General features: G+C 37.8%; 1 protein-coding gene across 2 annotated transcripts; it reads left to right on the top strand.

Annotated features, from left to right (window-relative positions):
- LOC134790169 (guanine nucleotide exchange factor DBS-like) lies at positions 1–23,622 on the top strand. 2 transcript variants are annotated; one of them, XM_063760983.1, is made up of 9 exons: positions 1–135; positions 2,602–2,787; positions 3,236–3,427; positions 4,592–4,717; positions 14,780–14,977; positions 15,987–16,192; positions 16,413–16,581; positions 19,690–19,822; positions 20,557–23,622. In XM_063760983.1, the coding sequence occupies exons 1-9, from the start codon at positions 1–3 to the stop codon at positions 20,652–20,654; spliced, it is 1,443 nt and encodes a 480-aa protein (XP_063617053.1). In that variant the 3' UTR covers positions 20,655–23,622. The 2 variants fall into 2 exon arrangements, with proteins under 2 accessions (XP_063617053.1, XP_063617052.1); XM_063760982.1 differs by lacking the exons at positions 1–135; positions 15,987–16,192; positions 16,413–16,581; positions 19,690–19,822; positions 20,557–23,622 and adding an exon at positions 770–2,253 and having other exon boundaries at positions 14,780–15,019.
- Positions 23,623–24,937: the final 1,315 nt, after the last annotated feature.

Here is a 24,937-nt window from a genome sequence, read left to right on the forward strand (position 1 = left end):
ATGGAGACGTCAGGCGGTTCAGAGAGCTCGAGCGGCGAGGACGCGGAGGCGCGGCGGTCACGGCGCGGGCACGTCCTCGCGGAGCTGCTGCAGACCGAGCGGGTCTACGTGCAGGAGCTCGGCTCCATACTCACTGTAAGAATACTTTTGTAGCTGCAGCCACGTGTTAACATTACGTTAGGTAGTGCGTTTACGTCAGACGGTTCGGAACTCGACGCTAACTCGCGGATTCGTAAGGACCGTCCAGTGAGCACGACAAAGATAACAGTACAATCATATTCGTGAAGTATGACTCTAATGCATTATCATACCATGTTTAGCCTAAGCTTAATGTATAAAACCATATCGGCTATAAGTATTGGCTAAGTTGGGCTTACTGTTCCGAACAACACAACTGATAAGTCAAACCCTCCCGATGTAATCACAAGTATCACAACCAACATCCAACAACCAATATAGCCTAAATACAGCCAAAGAATTGGAAACACTTTGCAAGAACATCTAAGGTAGCCCCTTCAGTCGGGCTACATATTAACGATTTTAATTACAAGAGCAAGTCGCTAGCTACAGTAGCTACTGTACTCATATCCGTCTCCAGAAGCGAAGAAGAGGGCTTGATTGATCGAAACACCTCTTGTATACATAGAAGCGGAGGAACACGCGGGCTCGGACAATGACTATACGAGTAGGTACCTATGTAATAGCGTTATTATATTAATTAACTATAGAATATAAATAAACCTATCATTTAAATCGAGTTCAGGTGGGTAATCTACCAATTATGTCATGCACATTATCATTCACCACATGACGCATGCTGGTAACGTCATTAACCACGTAACCTTAACCAGTAACTGAAAAGAAAATCAACCATAATTTCCCTAATGCAAATCAACTCATTGATAAATGTCCTTGCGTCCCGCTTCATTGGTTTGCGCGATATCTCCGCACGTATTCACCATATCGATGCGCGCTCTGAAAACCAATGGCATTAGTATGCAATTAGAGCGTGATCTACATCGGTAGCCGGTGCATTCGCCGGCCCGTGCGCATGTGCATCGGATGCGCGCGCAGCGGAGCGTCGTGCGCGCGCGCCCGGAACCAAGCGATGCACGCGCATTCGCGCTCTGCACGCCGCTCCAAGCTCTCCGTCGCGTGCTCGCCCTCACCATGAAATATGGAAAATATGACCTACATAAATCCTCGGCCAACATCAGTGTCGGAACCTCCTACTCCTGGTACTACAGAAAAAATGACAACCCCACCACCCGGAAGAAGAAAAAACTTACGCGCTCTGCGTCAGATTCCACGCTGTTCAGCGATTACGCGAACCAAATAGCGTTATTCGAGAAAGAAAAGGCGTTCCGCAAGAAATGTAAGAAGTCAGTGAGTGATGTTGGTAAAACTGGACGTGTTAAATATAATCCGCGGAACATAAAGCCGGTGTACATGGAACCGTTCACCGGGAACTTCTTCTACGGTAAGACGCTGCCCGGTTACGAGTTCAAGAAGTCTGAAGAGAAAATCACTTATTTGCCAGACTCGGATGCTGTAACAGCATCCGAGTCCCTGACAACTGCTGAATCCCTCACGACTACTGCTCCCACCGTAGTGGATGCTCCTGAACTAGTACGAAACCCGCTTTATGGATGTGCTGAAGCAGATGTACAAATACCAACGCCTGAGTACTCAACCGAGTCATGTGCTTCAAAAGATTCGCAGCTAAAATCATCTAGTTGCACAGAACTAAGACGGACAATGTGTAGCAGTAAGAACAATGAAGACATCCTCTCGAATATATTGAAGGATTATAAAAGAATTATGAAAGAGTGGAACACGACTATCGATGATCATTACTTTTCAGTTTCCCACGGCAATAAAAGAGCCTCCACTATGTGCCGTCAGAGCAATACTGATAGCTACGTTCGCAGTCTACACTCTACCTTATCGTGCCGGAAACCCAGCCGATGCCACAAGTCTACGAGCAACAAATACTATCACTACGCTTACTCGCAGAACCTAAACAACAGAAGGGAAATACCAAAAAGAGCGTCTACTTTAAATCGGAATCAAACCTTTGGAAATTGGTCTTCCACATTGCAGAATTTCAAGAAAAAGACCAAGTTCTGGAAAGTCAGCGATAGCCTGTCGCCTTCCGAGTGCAAATGCTTGGAAGCGATTTATAGAGATTACGACAAGCGCCTACAAGATTGGTGCGATACGATCAGCCAATGTTCAACGCTAATTAGTTCGGTAATCATTCGAGTATCTAATTTATGTGAACGTTGTACACAAAAGCGGCAGTCGTTTATGTCACGTAATAACATCGTAAATTATGTTTAATTTTATCATTTTATAAATAAGGAGTAAATATATTACGACAAAGCACGCAAAAATGTTCAAAACTCTCTGTTAGCTCCGTAAATTAAATTGTGATAGATAATTTTGGGCATCTTATCTTATATTAAGTATATTATGTCATAATAATATTGAAGGTCATATAAGATACATCAAGTCTCCACCATCCAATTATATTCTCTAAACCTGCGGACTAATGTCATTTTCTTTACTTGCAGTCTGATTGTGCCTGTCTCCTTCCAGGGTTACAAAGAGGAGATCGAGAAGCCAGAGAACCAGCACCTGCTGCCGGCGACGCTGGTGGGGCAGGCCGACGTGCTCTTCGGGAACTTGCACGAGCTCTTCACATTCCACCAAGACGTGTTCCTCAAGGACCTGGAGCGGTCCATCTCGGCTACAGAACTCGTCGCACTGTGTTTTGTTGAAAAGGTAAGGATTCGTCTCATTAGTAAAGTATTTGTTTTTATCTGTACAATAAATTATGAAGGTTTCGTCAATTTATTAAGCAATGACGTTTACATTGCTGTACTTTAACTCGTTACGCGCCTACGACCTCACAAGATCATTTGATCACGTATTTAGTAGTTATCAAAGGGTGGTTTCGAACACCTGTCCGCTAAAGTAATATGTTCTTCGTTGTCTTTTGTTGTCATCTGTTTATGTACCTAATTGGAACACGCTATGAAATCTGCATGCGTTCCCTTCTTGACCTTTTTTAACACGTTCACTCTCCGTGCCCCGTATACCTATGGGTCAGGGCAAGCCTCTACTTCAAAATCGTAAGGTTAACAATTGGGACTGTGAACGTGTTAAAGCAACTCAATTATTGGATAGGTATGCATGAAAGTCCTAGCTAATTATTTATTTATGTCAACAGCGCGAGACATTCTTCCGGCTGTACAGCTACTACTGCCAGAACATTCCTCGATCAGAGCGACTCCGTGAGACTCTGGTGGACACACACCTCTTCCTACAAGCATGCCAGTTGCGGCTAGGACACAAGCTGCCGTTGGCCGCGTATCTGCTCAAGCCAGTGCAGAGGATCACCAAGTATCAGCTGCTATTAAAGGTACTAAGCACCTAAATCTCTTACCAATGCTTTAGCCTTAATGTCACAGCAATATGGTAGGTACCTACTTAACATTATAGACGTGCGTAACGAAACATTTGGTTTTCCTAAAATTTCCATTTTCACAATCAACTTAAAATTGGAGATTTAGGTTCGACTTTTTTTGTTACTTTTCTGTGTGTACCTATACTATACCATCTACGCAACGGGATTTTCATTTATAAAATAATTTACTTTTAACGCTCATATCTTTGGAGTTGGCCGTATGGAGTCGTGTTTAATTTAGAACGTTGCTGGAATAAACGGGTTACAAGGGTATGCAACTATGCAGTTTAACATAAACAAACTAGTACCATTTTAGACTGTCCACCTGTTCTTGTTTATCACAAAGCCGACCCAATATGTTAGCAGGCGACTAAAAATGGGTTCAAAATAACTTTTTCTCGTTTGGAATATATCTCGTTTCTCAGTAGGAATTACATAGTTAATAGCATCTTTAGTCAATGTGTTTTGGACTATAGGAAGTGATATTATGTCAGATACCTGAATAAAGATATGTACCTAAGTATTGCAACGCTGAATCAATAGGCGTTCTTAATTGTGCATTTAGTTTGGTAATTGAATGATTGTAGTTTCAAATGTGACTTATATAAGCAGTCAAATGATCTAACTGAATAACTAGGTAAAAAAGTATTCGGTAAGCGCCATAAATATTATCGATAACATTTTACAAATATACATTGGTTTCTAGAAATAATAAATCATCGACAAGCGTGCATTTTAAAAAACAAAACAGCTATCGGCAACAGAGTATTATTTATAGCTTTTTAGGGTTCCGTACCCAAAGGGTAAAAATGGGGCCCTATTACTAAGACTCCGCTGTCCGTCTGTCCGTCCGTCCGTCCGTCTGTCTGTCACCAGGCTGTATCTCATGAACGGTAATAGCCGCTATAACAACAAATACTAAAAACTAAATAAAATCAATTTTCACTGAGGCTCCCATACAACAAACGTGATTTTTTTTGCCGTTTTTTGTGTAATGGTACGGAACCCTTCGTGCGCGAGTCCGACTCGCACTTGGCCTGTTTTTTTGCTTTATAACCAATCACGTTTTGTGCTGCCTATAAACATGAATAGTACTTAAAGGTTATTTTAATTTGGCAGGACCTCCTACGGTACAGCGAATGTGGCTCGATGAGCTCGAACCTCCAGCAGGCCCTCGACTGCATGCTGGTCGTGGTCAAGTGCGTCAACGACTCCATGCACCAGATCGCCATCACTGGCGTACCGGTAAGTCAATAATAAAAATATAAATAAATAGTTTAGCCCATACGCCCCACTGCTGGGCACAGGCTTCCTCTCAAGCATGAGAGGGTTTGGGCTATTATAGTCCCCACTCTGGCCCAATGCGGGTTGGGGACTTCACATACACATATGTTTGAAGTCATAGTTCCGTAAATTATGTAAATATCCTCATATTTTTTTATTGCTACGATTAAGTAGCGGCAAAGTAGGTACAGGGCCACTATATACTTCATATTTGTGGTCAGAGCACACAGGCTGCGAATGCGTAGACATGCACGTGCGTTAAAATAATTGGCTTTTAATACTGATCCTTTACAACTAAAATTATCTAGTAAATAGAAAAAAAATCATTACATCGACACACATATGTATTCAATATTGAGACGTTGTTAAACAAAGTCTAGAACTTATGGCTTTTCACCCAGCCGAGTTCGAGAACCTTGAATAATAAGGTAGCATTATTTACTATAATTTACCCATATTACCATACCCGTTGAAGATTTCTCCAGCGACAAATCAGTCACCGTCCACTTAACGCGACGTATGTATAGGCAGTATATAAATTACGACTTTGAAGCTCTACTGAAATACACCACTTCATTTCAAACCTTATTACCGGGAAATTAAGTTAAATTTTAATATTTTAAATTAAAAACATGTTTATGTTTTGTTTTGTCCCACGAGGTTGACAGGGTGTCAGTCAAACGATTTTGTTTCGTATTACCATTGGATAGGGATGTTGAGTAAGATTGATGTGTTCCCACGGGGCGCACAAACTTGCAGATGGAAAGTTAGTCACGCCACAGAATAAATAATAGTACTAAGTACAGAAGACTCACTCTCTGACAAAACGCGTCTGTTACGATCAGCACATGCAGATATGGCCGCTAGGTGGCGACAGCGCCACGCGCGGCTTATGGCTTTCCCCAAAATTGGGGCCGAACGGATGTACTTTTAGCTACCTGTAGCCAAGGACCGGAAAACCCCTCTTTACGCTTAATCCTATCCATTCGGTAACCCAATCGATTCGGTTACCGTATCATTCGGTAACCCTATCATACTGTTACCTGATTGTAATGGTAAGCTTATTGAAACGGTAACCTTAACCTTTAACCGAGTTAATCTCAAAACCCCATCGCGATAGGGTTTTTGTTAGGGGTTTTTAACAGGTTTTTATTCGGTTATGGTAACCTTTATTATCGGTTGCTTATACGTTTGCAACATCCGTATTTAGTGATGTGCCGTCAGCAAAATATTAAAAAAATAGTTGTTTTATTAATTGTTAACTTTCTTAATTTTGTTTTTTTTACTTTTTTGTTTATTTATTTACTATAATTCATTTATTTCATTAATGTTATTTATTTTATTAATAATATTTATTTTATTAATGTTATTTATTTTATCAATGATATTCATTTTATTAATGTAATTTATTTTATTAATAGTATTCATTTTATTAATGTTATTTATATGATTAATATTATTTATTTATTTTTATTATTTTGTTTATTGTATTTATTGTGTTTATTTCGTTCATTTCGTTCATTTCATTCATTTCATGTATTGTTTAGTATGTGGTTTCAGTGACAGAGTTATTCATACTGCGACCTGCGACTTTCTGCATTATATTCAATTAGAATGTTATTCTGAATTAAGTTAACTTTTGTAGTACAATGTATATAATTTGTAAAATAAATTTCACTCCTCTTTTCAATGGTCGGATTGATTTGAATTTTTTTTAGCGTAAAAGTTGTGATTGTGATAGATAGGTAGGTACATTTTTTTTAGGAGCTTTCGAAACGGTGATGATAATTTGATAATGAAGCTACATAAAAAGTAAACTGCGAAATTATAATTATGATGGTTCAATGTATATTCCTTTGCCAATTAAGTATGTATTTTGTTTATTATTCTTATCAGCCTTGAGGTCTTACGTATGCTATATCTTTCACACATACGGAAAGTGAATGAGATAGCAAATTACAGCAGGTAAGAAAAGAGTCCTACGCTTATCACTAGATTTGCAGAAAGTCGCAGATCGCAGCATGAATTATTGTATTGTATTATTTGGCGTGTTTCCACTTGAGACCGTCATTTATTACTCATTGACAATAACAATAAGATTTAGTCGTGGCGTGGTGAATTTTTTGACAGCATTTGTGATTTGAGACACGTGCGCTAGGCGGTGTGTGAAACGATATTAATACCTATTGATTTCCGTCTAATAATGAATGCAAATTTTAAATATCAGCTGAAATTTTTAAAAACACAATGAGTCTCGGTAGTAACTCGGGCACTGAAACTACATACTAATGCCTATTCCCATCTGTGCCCGGCGGAGAGAAATAGGAATACACCATATCGAGCTATTCCTTTTATCATACCTTTAAAAACACCTTTTTTAGTGTTCCGTACCCAAAGTTCCGTATCTCATGACCCGTGCTGCCGTCCTAGTCTAAAAGGCAGTTTTTCGACAAAAGCTAGTTTCGAGATAATCGCAAAAAACCAACCCAAACATCTTTCTTGAATTTCTACGAAACGGAAAAACTTTTACCATTTTTTCTTTTTGTATGTGGTAGGTATATATATGTACTTATTTTAGGTATTTATAGTATGTTTCTAAACAGCTCGGTTTTTTTTAAATAAAAAACACTTTAGATTAGTATTAAGCTTAAAAATGTGTAGGTCGTACTAGTCAAGAAGGCGGTAAACATGCGTTATGCGGCGTTCTAATTTAGTTACAAAGTAGAAACTAGGTAAAAACGCCGTATATGTCACATGCTGCCTTTTTGCTTAGTAACAATGTATAATTCGCACTTGAAATCCTAAGTTAAAATACCTTATAGCAGCTATTCGGTCTTTTTGGTTAGTATACTAGGAAAAATTTAGATTTGGTCCAGATTTTCGACTAGCGTGCTAGTGTAAAAAAACGTATACCACCAAAAACACCGAATATACGGTTTTATAGATTAGTATTTATGGAAGAAATGGGAATAAAAAACAGTCACGTAGTTTAAATGTTTTTTATATACGAACAAAAACGCCATACTACTAGGCTATTATTAAAAAAACGAGATCCAGCGATTACTTTTTGGATTATAATCTTAATTACCATACAAAATTAACACATAAATTGGGGTATTCCCACTAGTTACCAGTGGTAACTAATGGGATTTGTTTCCCAGTAGTTACCACTGGTAAAAGGTGGGATTTTTTCCCCAGTAGTTACTACAATTTTGTAAGGGTTCAATAAAGCCTCTATTTTTATAGTATTCTACTTATACTGTTTTTATTACTATTTAACTATAACAACTTGATGGTAACTAGTGGGAATAACCCTATTTATATGTTAATTTTGTATGGTAATTAAGATTATAATCCAAAAAGTAATCGCTGGACCTCGTTTTTTTAATAAAAGCTTAGTAGTATAGTGTTTTTTGTTCATATAATAAAAGACATTTAAATTGTACTGTAAAAAAATGTTGGTGGTAACTACTAGGGAAAAAATCCCACCATTTACCAGTGGTAACTACTGGAAAAAAACTTCCCAGTAATTACCACAAAACTGAGTTGGTGGTAGCTACTGGGAAGAAAGGTGGGAAATAAATTCCCAGTAGTTACCACTGGTAACAACTTGGTGGTAGATACCTAACTGGTGGGAATAACCCCATAATATGTACAAATTTTTAATGTGTACAGTCTTTCTGATTTTATTTGTATCATAGGCTAGGTTTACTCGACTCTACTAATGACATTACATGTACTTCTAATGAGCATGAGCAACGAAACTTAAAAGAGTCCGCAATAAGCTCAGCCGAATTATTACTTCCCATAAAAACGGAGATTCGTACTCATTTTAAAACAACGTGTTGGATTGTAATAAATTGCACATATAATAACATAAGGTATATCTATACCAGTACCTAATTAGTTTATATTCCAACAAAACTAATGAAATAGAGGAAAAATAAGTTTTGTATGAAAAACTTATATTCGCTGTATTTTTTTTATTATGGTATCTGAAGCTACACATTAATTACAGGCATAGATATACCTTATCCTTTAGTGAGTACAAAGTTTTAGAGCAATCTACCTAATCGTTTTAAAATGAGAGCGTAACTACGTTTGTATGGAGATCCCAGCTTGCTGCTGACTTAAATCTTAGCAACCATCTATCTTTGTAGGTGACCAGTTTTCGCATACACGTAACTCACAATAATACATAATGTTTTACCAAATTCGTGGCATCTCTAATAGTTATTTTAGTTTGTTATCAATAGGCATCGAATCATCGAGAGTTTCATCGCACGGTAAGACGTTAGCGAGTTGTGTAGTCTACATTAACAATAAAATTAAACTCGTATTAATTCCTGCACATACTCTGTCATTTATTTAATTCTAAAACGCATTTTAGCGGTTGCACCTAATTAAAAATCAGATTCAAATTTTAATAAAATTATTTTTCTATTAGATTACAAACTCATAGCTTTTACTATTTTAACATACAACTATTACCTAATACACAAACATACCAACTTATTTTAAGATACATATTATTTTTTTTATAAAACCCACTTAGGTATTTAATGGCCTAATATATATATATAACTCTCGGTTGGTTTTTGGATGGACCCAGGTTCCATACAAAGATGCCCATGGTCCTTTGTCCTGGTTATCTAAATACTTAGGCGGAAAATGTTATTCTGTCCATAAGAATTCTCATTAAATTTCCCTTTAAAACATTTTTCAATAAGATTTAAACTCTTCGTAATGTCAAATACCTACTTGGCTTATAGGGAATTAAACCCGATACAATTAGCGCTAATATAAATTTGATTTTATTCAAATAAAAGCAGTCAAACCGTCGAATGAAAAAATAAAACTTAAACAACGTTTGCTGTAGAAAAGTACGTATGAACAATTTCATCATCACAAACTACGCTAGAAAGACGTATTTGCTGTCGAGCGTAAGTATTTGCGAGGCAATTTTAAAGTATATACCTTGATAAAAATGATAATACTCGAAGGTACTGATTGTAAACACTACATATTATTGATAAAATATGATGGTAATGCAATAATAAAGTATTTTTCTTACTTTGCCGTTCGGTCAATATTTCGCGCGCAAAATGCCACCTCCGCTCGCATACCGGCAGCCACAAGCCTGCGCTTGCGGCTGACGGCTTTTACTTAGCATAAGGGTGTCTTTCGGCGCGCGGGGAGCATGACGAAGGTTGAAGCATATACTGCGTTATAGACTAGTTAGACGCACTTTCAACCATTATAAAAGTTTGTTTGCGTTTAATACGACGTCCATACAAAATAAGAAGAACGTATAACATTTATACGTTTCTAAAGACTATTACGGTGACGTAAAAAACTTAAGTGATACTAGGCTTAAATGACGTATGAGACATTTAAACAAAAAAAAATACTATACGATTTTTTAGACTAGTATCAGATCTAAATTTTTGCTAAAGATCCTAATCTTAAAGCGCGTATAGCGTCTTTTACGTATTTTTAGCCTAGTTTTTGGCTTATACGTTATTTTAGGCTAGACATGGTGGATAAGATTTTACGCAAACCAGAGCGTAAAAAAACGTATAGCTGCATATACGTTGTTTTAGCCTGGCTTTGTCAAATAGTCGCTTTTTAGACTAGGAACGCTTAGAAAATTAGTGCAAATACGGTCTTTTTACGATATTTTTCTCGAAAACTAAGCCACTTATCGGAAAACGGGCCAAAGTGGTCGATGCATCTCGATCTCTACATTACGAATATCACAAAAAGTCAATTTTGGCAAAATGTCGAAAAACTGCCTTTTAGCTTAGGAGGGCAGCGTGATAGCTAGGCAGTTGACATTTTCACAGATTATGTATTGCTGTTGCCGCTATTACAACAAATACTAAAAACAGAATATTATAAATATATAAGTTGGGCTCCCATACAACAAACGTGATTTCTTTGCTGTTTTTTGCGCAATGGTACAGAACCCTTCCTGCGCGAGTCTGACTCGCACTTGGCTGGTATTTTATTTTTTACATTAAATTAGGCACAGTGAGCCATTGAAGTGTTTCGCTATCCACCATCCGGTCAGATCAGCTGAATTGTACCTGATGATTTAGTTATCACATTAAAGGCAATACGGGTATCGACCAATACAAAGACTAGACTATGCGGCAGTAAATTAAACTATTATTATTTACTTCTATCTATACGGCACCCAGACTGCATTTTAATCCAGGAATATTATTAAGAATATAAAATCATGATTACATTTACTTGATTAAGAATGAGATTATTCTTATTAAATTTGTTCACATACGTTTTTTATTTCCGATCAAAATTATTGGAATAATTTTGACGGAAATAAAATCAACATGATTTTATTCTTAGGAATTCTTATTCAAATAATGATTTTATTCTTGAATGCCCAAAACTGCTTACTAAGTATGTATCTATTTAATTTTATCAAAATTATTTCACCTAGGTACCAATGTTACAGATACTCAATAAATATAATGAATTCTGGTATTAATGAAAGATTTGAAGTATTAAAATAAGGTTATCACTGCTATAGATAATATATATATTTTCTGCTCGCTGCATTAAGCAAAACAAGGTAAATTACGACTTTTAGCTGACACAACTCACCGCATCTGAAAACGTTTAAAAGTAGTTGCTTATTATAAAATAAGCCCATAATAACTACCTATTATGTCATTTGTCAACAATGGTTAAATATCTACCACACTACCACAATCCGCTAACGCATGTATCTTTATCACAATGTGATTTTTTTAATCACTCTATCTAAAGATAAACTATACCTACCAGTAAAATTACTAGTTAGGTTAAAATATTTCCTTAAATCAGTCTTTACTCTGTAGGTACATACCAAGTTTGAAACCGAAAATAGAAAAATAATATCTAAGTAGCATTAAAAATATAACTAAATAATAGCAGATATTGCTAGGATAGGATGGTGTTTACTTGCAGCAAGCCCTTTTCTAAAAATTCTAAACTAGAATTGCTCCGAAATGAACAAAAACAATAAGAACACACAGGTATAAAGATAAACAAAGGAATGGCCGCGCTGCGGCTGTCGCTCCAAAGTAATACTGTAATCGCTCAATAATGTTTTCAATTTTAGCTTAAGGACTCAAAGTACAATATTGTTTGAATTGACAATAAGCGAAGTTACCGACAAAAAAACATGTTTGTGCTGGAGACTTAATAGACCGCCCATGCCAACCACGGTTATTCAATAATAAGTTCAATTTAAGTGTGCGTAAAGATTACAATCGTTTGAACTGGTTCAAAACCTTATTATGAGGTAACTGAATCGACTGGGTTTTTATTTCGGTTACCGGTAACCGAGGTTAACTCGATCTGATACGGTTACCGAATCAAAGTGTTACCTTATCAGACGGTTACCGTTATGGTAAGGTTTTTTATAACCACTTTTAAAATAACCCTATGAAAAACCCCGGTTAAGGTAACCGGTTCCGGTCCCTGCCTGTAGCAAAGCGACGAAATCGCGGAGTGAGACACGCCTGGTCACGCGAGGGGCAGCGGTATTAGTTTCAATATCTCGAATTACGTCAATTATAGATAGAATAATAAAAACACTGTTATATATGTACTTAAAGTGTGTTTACTAAGGTAACAACTACAGTTAGTCTAGATTTTAAATTAAATATTTGGAATTATCGTAACACAATTATAATTATCGTAATACTTATATTATGTATTTTCGAAAGTGTTAAATTTTATTTACCTGTTTAGGAGGGCTGGTCCCACTAGTCAGTATATAGTATGTAGGGCTTGTAGACTTGTTGAGCATTCGTTTGAAAGTCGGCTTGCTTAGGGCTTGTCTGAATTGTCTGATGGTTAGAGTTGGAGAGAGAGCATTTCAAAGACGGATTGCTTGAACAGCGGAAGAAGACCTGAGAAAATCAGTATGGCGAGAGAGAACAAAGAGGGTTTTATCCTTGCATTGGCTGATTTATTTTGCTAAAGTAGGCAAAAGCTACGCTTTAGTAGGTTGGCCATGTAATATGTATGTTAACTTGTAAATAAAGTCTAATCATCCGGCCTGAAATTGTTTATTCATGAAGTTTTGTCCGTATCTCCCCGTTGCATCTGAATCCGTTACGGGCGATTCGCTTTTTACGCTTCATTCGGCCGTGTTTTATGAACCTTTACCATCTTAGGTAAGTTACGAATTTTACGACATGCCTTAAGTACATAATTGTAATTCAGATACAGAAACGGCTTTAATTAAAATTAATAATTTATTAGCCAGTTATTTAGGGGTCATCCATTAATTACGTCACACGTTTAGGGGGAGGGAGGGGGTCAAGAAAATGTGACATATTGTGACATGGGGGAGGGGGGAGACACAAACTTTGTGACGTCACTTTAAGTTCATCAGTAACCGAAATTTTTTTTTAAATTATTTTATTCGCTGTACATTGAAATAACAAGTTTTTAAAACGATAATCGTTTTTATTCTTTTAATTTTCTTTCCTAAGCAGTTTTGGGTTATAAAATTACTAATATTTATATCGTCAAAAATATTTTGATAAAATATTAATAATACTTAGGTACTTACTTAATTCGATTTGGCGATTTCGTAGAAAAAATGTGACGTCACACTAGGGGGGAGGGGTTTGCCAAATGTGACCAAATGTGACAAGGGGGGGGGGGAGGGGTCAAAAAACCTAGAAATTCGTGTGACGTAATTAATGGATGACCCCTTATTTTTCACGCCACTGTTCGGAAATGTGGCAATAGATGGTCTAAAACCAAGCTGGAAATTAGGCAAATAGCTGTAGCACCTGAACCACCACTACTACAATGTTTCATTGTTATCATCATCTGTCATTGGAGCTACAGCAATGAGTATCATTTAGAACAAAAAAAAACGTCAAAACCATTCAGTTCACGCTTAAAGCGTTTTTACTTTTGTAGCTGTTTGTGGTTTTTTAGCAAAAACGCTTCTAATAAGTTTAGTGTCGGTTTGAAGCAAACAACAGAAAAACTCCTCTTAATAGTGATAAAAAAGGAAAAAAAGGCGGGATCGGAAAAAACTTACTGAATTGGATAGTGTAAATTGTGTTTGACTAAAAAATACAAGAAATACGTACCTATCTACTCTATAAAAATGAGTACTTCTAGTGAAGAACATGATATTCTTACGCTGACGCCTACCGAAATTCAAGAGACAGCACAGGCAATGGCTTAGTAGTTTGCTACCAGAGAAATCGCGGGCTAGTACTTATAGTTATGCAAATGTTTTCTTATTTCCTCGCAGTATGTAATGCCTCGGCCGGAAACACTAAAGATGGACTCGTATTATTTGAGGGCCTCCACTATCGTGTCGGCCCTCAAACTCACTCGTCCATCTTTGAGCGATTTTCCAACCTCTCCTACAATGTACTATATTTCATACGTAAATTATTCTTGGTGGTAGCAGTAGATGGCTACCTTGTAGTAAATAAACATTACATTTATGACTCCAATCACGCACCTGTGTAAAGTCTGTAATTAAGACATTAAAACATGCATAATATAATTTTATTTCTTCCTTTCCAACTATAACTTTATAGCCCTTGTACTTACCGTTAGGTACATGTTTCCACTGAGATTTTATTTTTAATGTCTACATATCTACAATTATAAGCACCTAAGTATACTTAACTAAACAAATATGCAATTAGCACTTGATTGGCAGTATTGGCACTAATGTCACTTTTTACTGCATATTACGACTCGATCTTTACAATAAAGCTAAATCATTTCAAGTCATTTTTAACCCTTCGAACGACATAATACGTCAAATACAAATAGATCCGACACACCACACCAAGATCACGGGCGCAAGCGAAAATAAACCTTACCTACTACAAAGAGTAAAGGTTAACTTCGACAGCATACGCCATAACACTAATACATATTATTGGCCTATTCATGACAACTTTAGGTGTATCTGCCTTCTAAGAGGTTAAAATTCCAGCATCTCACATTGATATATTTCTCCAGGTGGACCTAGCGCAACAAGGCGAGCTCCTCATGCAAGGCTCATTCCTCGTCGCGTCCGAGAGCAAACGGGACCTGCGGCTCAGAATACGGCCGCGGCGCCGGCACATCTTCCTCTACGAGAAGGCCATGCTCTTTTGCAAGCCGGCTACTAAGAACAGCCACAACAAGGCTACTTATCACTTCAAGAATGATCTCCAGGTACGTCACACACCTTTAAATCTGTAGATTTTTTTTTCTGGTAGTAGCAATGAGCAAACGTGACCTGCGGGTGGATAAGGCTGCGGGCTCGGCACATCTTCCTCTACGAGAAGGCCATGCTCTTCTGCAAGCCGGCTACTAAGAACAGCCACAACAAGGCTACTTATCACTTCAAGAATGATCTCCAGGTACGTCACACGACTTTAAATCTGTAGGTTTTTTCTGGTAGTAGCAATGAGCAAACGTGACCTGCAGGTGGATAAGACTGCGGGCTCGGCATATTTTGCTCTACGAGAAGGCCATGCTCTTCTGCAAGCCGGTTACTAAGAACAGTCACAATAAGGCTACTTATCACTTCAAGAATAATCTCCAGGTATGTTATTTGTAGGTTTGTCTGTTATAGGCTGTAGACTGTTACGGTCAAAGATAACCTAACCTAACATAAGCTATGTTAAATAAAAGTTTTTGTCTGCACTCCAACATTGTGTGATGACCTTTTAAAACTCGATTTTAATCGGTTGACTAAGCTAATGCTTTTTTATCTACTGTAGACGGTAAAGTATCAAATTTACATAAAAATCTTTTAGACAGTAAAGCAATTAACATACAAATCAGATGCATATTAGATATTTAGTATTCTAAGTTTCATTCTGGCTAGCTAGATTACTTTTATTAGCGTTAAGCAAAAGTTGTCTAACGAATTTTTCGTTACCCCTTGGAAACTTTTTAGACAAATAAATTATTATTTTTTCTCTTTCTAGCCACTTTGTCCTAAATTGGCGTTATTTATTAATTTCCAATGTCAAAATAAAATCTTGCGTTACTGTTTTAACAATTATTTATGCGTCGAATTCGTGAAAAAAAAAACGAATACCAAAATAAGCTACCAAAAAAGGCTTCGAATACATTTAACGTAGGTACGTAAGTAGTAAGTACCTACCGTACCGTACACAAGAAATGGGTTATAAAAGTTCACAAAAATAATAACGATATTTATTTCCCCTGGCAGATGTCACAAATTGGACTGACAGAGTCCGTGAAAGGCGACCTCCGCAAGTTCGAAGTATGGCGGGAGCACCGACTAGAAGTACACACGATCACAGCGCCCTCTGTGGAAGTGAAGCGAGCGTGGGTCGAGCGCATCAAGAGGGTTCTACTCGATCAGCTGAAGGAACTCAAGGGAGAGCGCGTCAGGAAATATGGAATGCAACACAGGTTTGTGGAGCAGACGCAGTTCAGCAGACTTTTCACAGTAAAGTCAGTCTAGGTTAGATAAATATTTGTCTTCTTTCATATACTTACCGGTAGACAAATGATTCCTCAATCCATTTTTACGCCTGTCCACTGAGCTTTAAAACTTCTGCCGGATCTGGATGAAACCGCTAATAGGTACCTGCAATTATTTCCGCTACTAATCTATTACATGTACCTTCAGCAGGACACTAATCCAGGCCAGTTCCTGGGACCTGGGCCCCCCCGGGCCGCAAGCCAAGCCCCCCGCGCCCGCCTCCAACCCCCGCACGGCGTCCTGCGACTCGCACGACGAGCCCTGCTGGTCCACCGACCCCTCGGAGGACGAAGAGGACGAACCCGAACAGGCGCCGGTATGTGCAACTTAAAATAAACTTTATTGTGCTGGGATAGGAGTTAGTTTGGGCTGGGTGTTATTGTGACAGATTTCAGAGAGGTAGCTCGATGGTATATGGAATCTTGTGTCAATGGCGTTGTTGACGGCAACCGATTATGCTTTGTATTATAAGAAGAGCTCACAGTATGAGAATACTTAGCACCAGCATATCTTTCGGCTGCCGTGGACAAATGAAATTTCCGTTAATTTCTGGGGTATTTAAAATGTTTATCGCTATTTATCGCCTTCTCTCTTCGAGTCTAAAGGACAAAATATTGCAATATTTACATTGTTCGCACGCCTTTACAAGTTGCGATAACCAATTTAGATTTCCTAAATTTTACTTGTTATTTGGAAGTGTTCGAATTGTAAACTACGCTTCCTCACTGTACCTAATTGTTAATAGTGAAGAACACTTGAAATAATAAATTGTGTTAAATAATGATACTTGTTTAAATAACCGTAACGTGCTGTAACCGGAGAAACTAACAGGGTAGAATAGTGCTTCCTGTCGCCAAAGAGCTTTCTTAATACGGGTCCTAATAGCGACTAATTTTGGGTTTGCAGTGTTAAATGAAGTGAAACCCATTCTCTAAGTAAGTGTTAAGATTATTAAAGGAATGCGGGCTGAACCACGGGTAGCGCATGAGAGGCTGACCCCAGCACTTAACGCTTCCCAAACATAACATTAAAGCAAGAAAATTCAGGATGCGGAATCCAATAGTTTACGCAAGCTTACCTAACCGAGAATTTGCAGCACTTCAAATAGACCTAGGCATAGAGAAAATGCTGCAAATTTTCCAATAATAAAAATTCTCCATGACGTCCGTTAGAATTCACGCCGTCCACTGCATAATTAAGTTAGCCCACCCATCATCGCTTTTAGTTTATTTGAATCCGAAATTTATTAGCGACCGCACCCAAGGGTTTTGGATTTAGTTCTGCACATCCACGTCGCACAAATTAACAAGATAAAGCTTTTTTATCAGGTCACGGTCAGAGTGGCTGCTTAATACCGGCGCCATCTTGTCGCAATGCGATCGCAAGATGGCGGGTGCTCTAAGATGTGTTGTTCAACAGGTGACGGAGGCCGTCGGTCTCAACGGTACCATACACAGAGTGGTACAATTCTTTTCTGTATCGGGGTCTACACAGGCCAACTCCACGTTTTACGTGTCCCAGTACTGATAGTTTCTCTACATAGCTAAAAGCCTGTAGAGGTTGTAAATACAATGAAAGAGACTGAATTATCCAAAGTTAAAAGTACATACCTAACCAAAGAGTTCGACAACGAACGTGGATATCTCAGTTGTTATTGCCGAATATTAACTGTCGTGTAAGTCATTGTTTTGTTTGTTATGTCACTCATTTGTCAGTGTGCTTTTTAGTTCTGTTAACTGCGCTTGCTTCGATAAATGTTCGTTTAATGTTTATAATACATATTTATTTTTGTTTACGAATGGTAGAATATAATGGACAATGGACATCATCGTATCTTCATGGACAACACTATAACTATCGTTTGACACTGAATGTTACTGAACTGACTCGTACTTATTTCACTATGGACATGTATGATATATATAAGTTGTGAGGAGTGTTTGATTCTGCACAGCTCGGCTCGGCACGGCTCTCGGCTTGCACTCTAACCACGGCTTCTGACTGCGATCTTGGCTTATACTTATTGTAATAATTATTTCTATACACTCAACTTTGAAAGGAACATGATGTACTTGCACTGTATACTGACAATATATAATATATATTTTTTACCCATATCAAAAATTCTATTGTCAGAATATAGTTTCCACTCTGACACGCATATCAGGAACACGATCAAAGCCCGTCTTCTTATGGAGAGTCATGACAACATATCTAAGCTTCATAAAAAAATAGTCTTTACTTTTAAAGAAAACGTTACATTATTATTCAAGAATCATAACTAAACATGAAAGCTCTATTAGGATTAAAAACGTATCAAAATAATGATATCTTAAATATTATACTGTTACCTATACCTATCATAAGAAAACACGTCGATTTTTTAGGATATATATTATAGCTTAACTTAGTATAATAAGTATATTGTATGTCTACTAACTACTACATATGTATGAAACGTGTGAATGTATAAATCGCTTAAACATAACTGCATGGTTTAGTTATAAGCTAGCAAAAAGATAGAAGTGCCATAGTGTTGCATTATTGCCGGCAAAGGAATCGCAACCTTAAGGTGAACTGGTTAAATTCAAATTGCATGCTTCGGTTGATGTGTGAGTGAATGATGATGGTTCTACTAAACACTAACATATACCCACCTACATGATAAAAACTCATATTTATGTGATGCCTAGCCTACTATTTAAAAGAGGAAAAAATCATAGCGGAAAACTAGTTATCCCTTCACATAGAATCCTATGTAATAATGATTATTATAGCAAACTGTAATTGACGATTTTAACTATGTCCTCTGTTTATTTCAATTCATATGAATAGTAGTCTACAAAAAAAAAAAAAAAAAAAAGTATCTAAACAGATAAAGCTAGTTTGTTTAATTTGTAATTAGGCTTAGCGCCGAGCTACACTCATTTTTGATAATGCTCATATCAGCTCAATACAGTCTAAAGTTTACTCAACACTCGTTCAAAACATACGAGTAGATACCTATCTCCTTATACCTCACGAACCTGATGACCATTTCTTATAAAATAAGTGTGCCTGCAATATTCTTGTTGCACCTTATTGTCATGTTTCTACTTCAAAGAACCAAATCTAGTTTTCTCAGCTATCCCTTACTATGTCTATAGATTGTATGGAAACAGACAAGAAAGCTTTTCATAGTAATTACTAATTATCATCTACCCCAGTATAAGGTACCCTAATAACCATTTGAAAAACAAGGTAAAGTAGAAAATCAATTCTTAAAACCCCGTCAATGATAAAGACGTTCCTTACTTAACCAGTTAACTTACCATTTTGAACTTTATTACAAAGTGATAAGGCCTAGGAGCGACTAGTTAAATGCGACACGCCAAAGTATACCGTATTGTGTAGTTGTAAGGTTTTAATCTGTGTGTGTGCGCAGGCGGTGGGGTGCGGTCTGGTGGCGCTGTCGGAGTACACGGCGGTGGGCGCGAGCGAGGTGTCGCTACGTGAGGGCCAGCAGGCCGAGCTGCTCAAGGTCGGCTGCGCGGGCTGGTGGTACGTGCGACTGGCGGGTATGTATTCCAATCCATACATGATTTAGAAGGCAATATCAAACACGGTAGCAGTGCAACCACAGCTTTGTTTTAGCATACTTGGCACATGCCTCAGAGCGCGAGATGCTAAGGGCACTCGGCTCTGCGCGCCTCACTTAAAAGGCAATACCTCATGAACAATAATACCACTTGAGAGTTGCCAATAAGTTGCTAGCGCAGTTGACACTGGATGACATGTATTCATACTTGTTAGGGTTCTGTACCCAAAGGGTAAAACGGGACCCTATTACTAAGACTCCGCTGTCCGTCCGTCCGTCTGTCACCAGGCTGTATCTCAAGAACCGTGATAGCTATAGACAGTTGAAATTTTCACAGATGATGTATTTCTGTTGCCGCTATAACAACAAATACTATAAACAGAATAAAATAAAGATTTAAGTGGGGCTCCCATACAACAAACGTGATTTTTGACCGAAGTTAAGCAACGTCGGGCGGGGTCAGTACTTGGATGGGTGACCGTTTTTTTTTTGCCGTTTTTTCATTATGGTACGGAACCCTTCGTGCGCGAGTCCGACTCGCACTTGCCCGGTTTTTTTTCCTTTAAATTCAAGTGGGTTCTAATCTAGTCTAAGAAACTTAAATAAAGGTAAACGTACCTATTTGACGAGCCCAGGTTTTAAACGTTGGTACAATCCCATGAGGATGCTTCCTAACGCCGTCTACTGTACAATAACATTAAATTTCCTGTCCAGGCGGCCACGGCGAGGGCTGGGCGCCGGCGGCGTACCTCGACCAGCGCAAGACCTCCCGCTCGTCCAGCCGCTCACACGACCGGTTACACGACCACTGACTCCGGTCACAGCTCTGCCTACACCACTAACAACTGAATAGGTCGACAGATAACTGATGTTTTGAGAGTTCGATTAAGCTAAGTTTGCAATGAATTAATGAAAATATTTATTTTCAGGCAACTGTTGGCCCATAGATAAATACCTTAAAACTAGCATACATATTATTATAAAATATATCTTAAAACTAAAAACACACAATTATGGCTGCGATGCAGTTCGCAACTCCGCAGTGTCAGGGAACCGGCCGCGGAACCGCCGGAACTTGACACCCTTCGGCCAAAACTCCTCCTTGGTGAAGGTCGCTAGATGTTCAGTCGGAACGCTCAGCACAAAAGAATTAAAATTCACACTGTGTCGAGATTCCAACTTCACGACCCTCAGGATGAATCCGGACTTGACTCGTACATACTTTACGATCTCCTCGACCTTCGTAAGGTAGTGTAATCGGGACACATACAGCAATGAATATGGCAACCCTATCGAAGGCCTATAGGCGTCCTTAACCCCTCGCGTCCCGTGGACTCGATATCGAGGCGACAGGAAAGTCACCTCTGAGTTTACAAATGCGATAAATAAATGTATGAAGTTTTAAAACCCCTGGTTAATACTTGAAGGTTTTTGACATTTCAAAGTCCTGGGACTCGAGGGGTTGAGCGATAACGATCTTTAGCAAAACATCGGGCATTATTTTATTACACGGAGTACGTACGTCTGTCAAATTGTTCATTGCAAGCTTGGCTTGATTTAATTGTATACTTATTATTCAGCGATCGGCCTATAAATTCGGGCGCCATTGTAAGGTAAAAAATAAGATACCTAGAAAATACGAGGTGGCTTTTGTAACGCTCGTAACTTAGTGATGGATTAAGAAATATGTCACAATGTATGGATTGATAGTGCTCCAAAGCAGCATCGAAGGAAAGTAATTAAAGGTGTCTTGAAGGCTTGGCAAGTGACTGTAGTTGTATTTAGTGCGACTTACGCACCTTTTCGGTCGCCATAAACGATGAGATGAGCAAGGAATTATTCTATGTTGGTGGTCATGAGTTCAATTCACAAGTGAAAGAAATTGCAAAAGTGTAGCGAACTTCAAAGACGGAACACCTGCTTTAAAATATTGATAGGTATTACGAGTAGCGGTTTGATATAGGATTGTATGTATAGGCACCTTGAGTAGAGTCACCCCACCTCGTTGTTAATGTCGAACAATAATATTTGTTAATTATTGTAAATGTTGTTCTGAAGAAGCTTTATTGTAAATTAGTATTAGTCGTAACTGAGACGATAAGGTAATCCAAAGCTAAGACCATGTTTAAAGTGCGGACGCATGTTGTTCACTGTCTCTTATTCGCGACACAGACGTTTTTACTGACGAACTTTAATGAACCTTAATGTTATGATATTATAGTTGAAATTTAAATGGCACTCACACAATATACAGGCCTTTCGACTTTGAATACAAAGATGCTATTGAAATTGCAACTATAAGTTCATGGCAATAGGTGTCATTTGTGTAAGACGTGTGTGATGTGGCGTTATATGCGTAGACTTTTTAAAAGGAATTAAATTTGGAATTTATGAATTGTATAAGTCCCGGTATTAAACATGCATTCCCACTGCGAACCTGCTAGCGTAGGGCGTTAAGTAAGCCGTGACTGTTTCATAATTGTTCTGTACATACTTTTATTAATTAATTATAGTTATTTATTTGCTACGGCTTTTGGTGTTAACTCGTGCTCGCCTTATGGCTGATTTCGACGATGCGAGAACTCGAATGCGAGTTTCGTACCATTGCGGGTTTTGATCGGTCGGTTGAATTGGACGTAAGCAACAGTCCGCAGTGTAACTAAAATCGCATGCGAGTTCGCGCGTTGTCTAAATCAGCCCTTATCCATGACATTTGTTGTGGTTGTATTGTACCGTTAGGGACCTGTGTATTATAGTTAAAGTTTGCTCTTAATGAGTGATTGTTCATGGATGTTGTCGGTCTATGCTGAAAATGCGGCTTTCCGCGCTATAAATAAATAAGAGCATCGATATTGTATGAGTCCTGCCCTAGTTTTTGTCCCTAAGGTGATGACGTAGATTTCATAATCATCGATCATTTTCATATCACTAGTTATCTTTCTCAAATTTATATTACCTACAGAATACTAAAATCATATGAAGAATCAAATTATGTATTGAATAAATTCTTACGTGTAATTTACATAAGTTAAGATGAAATCGGGATCCATATTTATACATTTTTAAATATCTTATTATGTCGTACCTGTTTAATTGAAAGGTGCTTAAAGGTTCATCATGCCTATATTGGTGCATAAGTTTGGATTTTTTTGCTCGTTAATGTCCAAGGGATTTAATAAAAGGAGACAAATCTAAGTATATTTACTTATTTTCAATTCTATCCACAATGCATAAGCTCGTTATTGCATTTAATTCATAGGTGTTATATTTACCATTTTTTGATCAATATTTATAAAACATGTCCGTGTGGGTTTCGGTCTGTCTAAAATCTCCTTACTTTTCCTTAGAGTTTGATTACCAAAAACCTGATGTGTCTAAGTTTTACCTTTATTAATACCAAATTTCATTAAACGGTTTAGAGTCTAGCTGTGAAATTGTAAGAGATAGACAGTGAAATATATAAACACTAAAATGTAAGTCTTCTTTTCATTCCAAACCCTTGGACATTAAAACCTTTTAAATTACTTTGATTACAACTAGGTATGTGTTTTTGCTAGTCGGCATTCATTTAAAATTTAATTATAATTACTTTTGTAGATGAAACAAAATCATTTGTCATTTTCATTTCCCATTGTGAATGCGTAGAAGTTGTCTCTTAGTGTCATTTTTTGACCTGTAGTTCCATGTACCTAATGTGTTATTTTCATTTAGTGAAAATGTTTTGTATTATATAAACTAAGTTCATTTTCGAGCTGACCACAATACACTTATTGTCCATTTCATTTGTGTTTTATTTATTTTATACATTCCTACTAACCCATTGCTAGCTTATTTTTATTCATTCTTACAAGTATCGTCTTTAGCTTTTAAACGCCTTTTGTCTTTGATGTAGGTACTTACATCAGTCAGCTTCAAAGGTAGTGGAAGAGACTAATTACGCGTCAAAAGTATCTCTAATAGCTTTACGAAAAGATACAGTGTCATCAACAGAAGCGAGCAAAACTATGCGCCGGAAGGTAGGTACTTTTTAGCGCATAGTTTTGCTCGAGTGTCATCAACAGAAGCGAGCAAAACTATGCGCCGGAAGGTAGGTACTTTTTAGCGCATAGTTTTGCTCGAGTGTCATCAACAGAAGCGAGCAAAACTATGCGCCGGAAGGTAGGTACTTTTTAGCGCATAGTTTTGCTCGAGTGTCATCAACAGAAGCGAGCAAAACTATGCGCCGGAAGGTAGGTACTTTTTAGCGCATAGTTTTGCTCGAGTGTCATCAACAGAAGCGAGCAAAACTATGCGAAGGAAGGTAGGTACTTTTTAGCGCATAGTTTTGCTCGATTCTGTTGTTGCAGACTGTATGACTTGTTCACCCAGACATCACAAATTTCATGTGTCTTTGAAGACGGACTTGTAATAATGATGACTGCATGGAAAATCAGAGTAAAAATCTGTAATTATATTATGTATGTACCTACCTCTAGATTATTTAGGATTTTAACTCTCATGAAAAAAATGATGAACTGGCTTGGGAAAACAGTCCCGGCATATCTTTAACGTTAAAATAAGTAATAGCAAAGGTTCAAAGGTTGTTATAGATGTATGGAAATTCGTGTTATGAATGTGACAGCGTGCGTGTTATAATGTAGATGGCACTATACGGCTTCGCAGATTAATACGGTAAGTAGCTCTGCTTGTCAAAAGTTGGCGTTTCTCAAATCAGTCGTCAAAAAAAATGGACTGGACGCAGTGCTGGACGCTGGACAACAGCGCCATCTTCTTCAGCTGTCAATCTCAGCGGCACGATTTTTTTCTTAGATTTTACATGTATTTCAATAAATGAATCTTTGGCAATAAATAAATCAAGTTTTAACCGATATAAATACTTTTACCACGAGGGTCATGTAATGTAAATGTATAAGTCGTAAACAAATTACCCATTTGTTCCACGTTCGTATGTTTCCGAACCAGTGCACTAAAGCTCTCACATTACCTAACTAATCGTAAATTATAAAGAAACAAACCGTGACAAAGAACTTATCACAATATATAACTTTATATAAGTCAGGAATAGAAAGCACTTGATGCGAGAGGTGAAGCCGAT

This window comes from Cydia splendana, chromosome 4, assembly GCF_910591565.1.
Source record: "Cydia splendana chromosome 4, ilCydSple1.2, whole genome shotgun sequence".
Lineage (NCBI taxonomy): Eukaryota > Metazoa > Arthropoda > Insecta > Lepidoptera > Tortricidae > Cydia > Cydia splendana.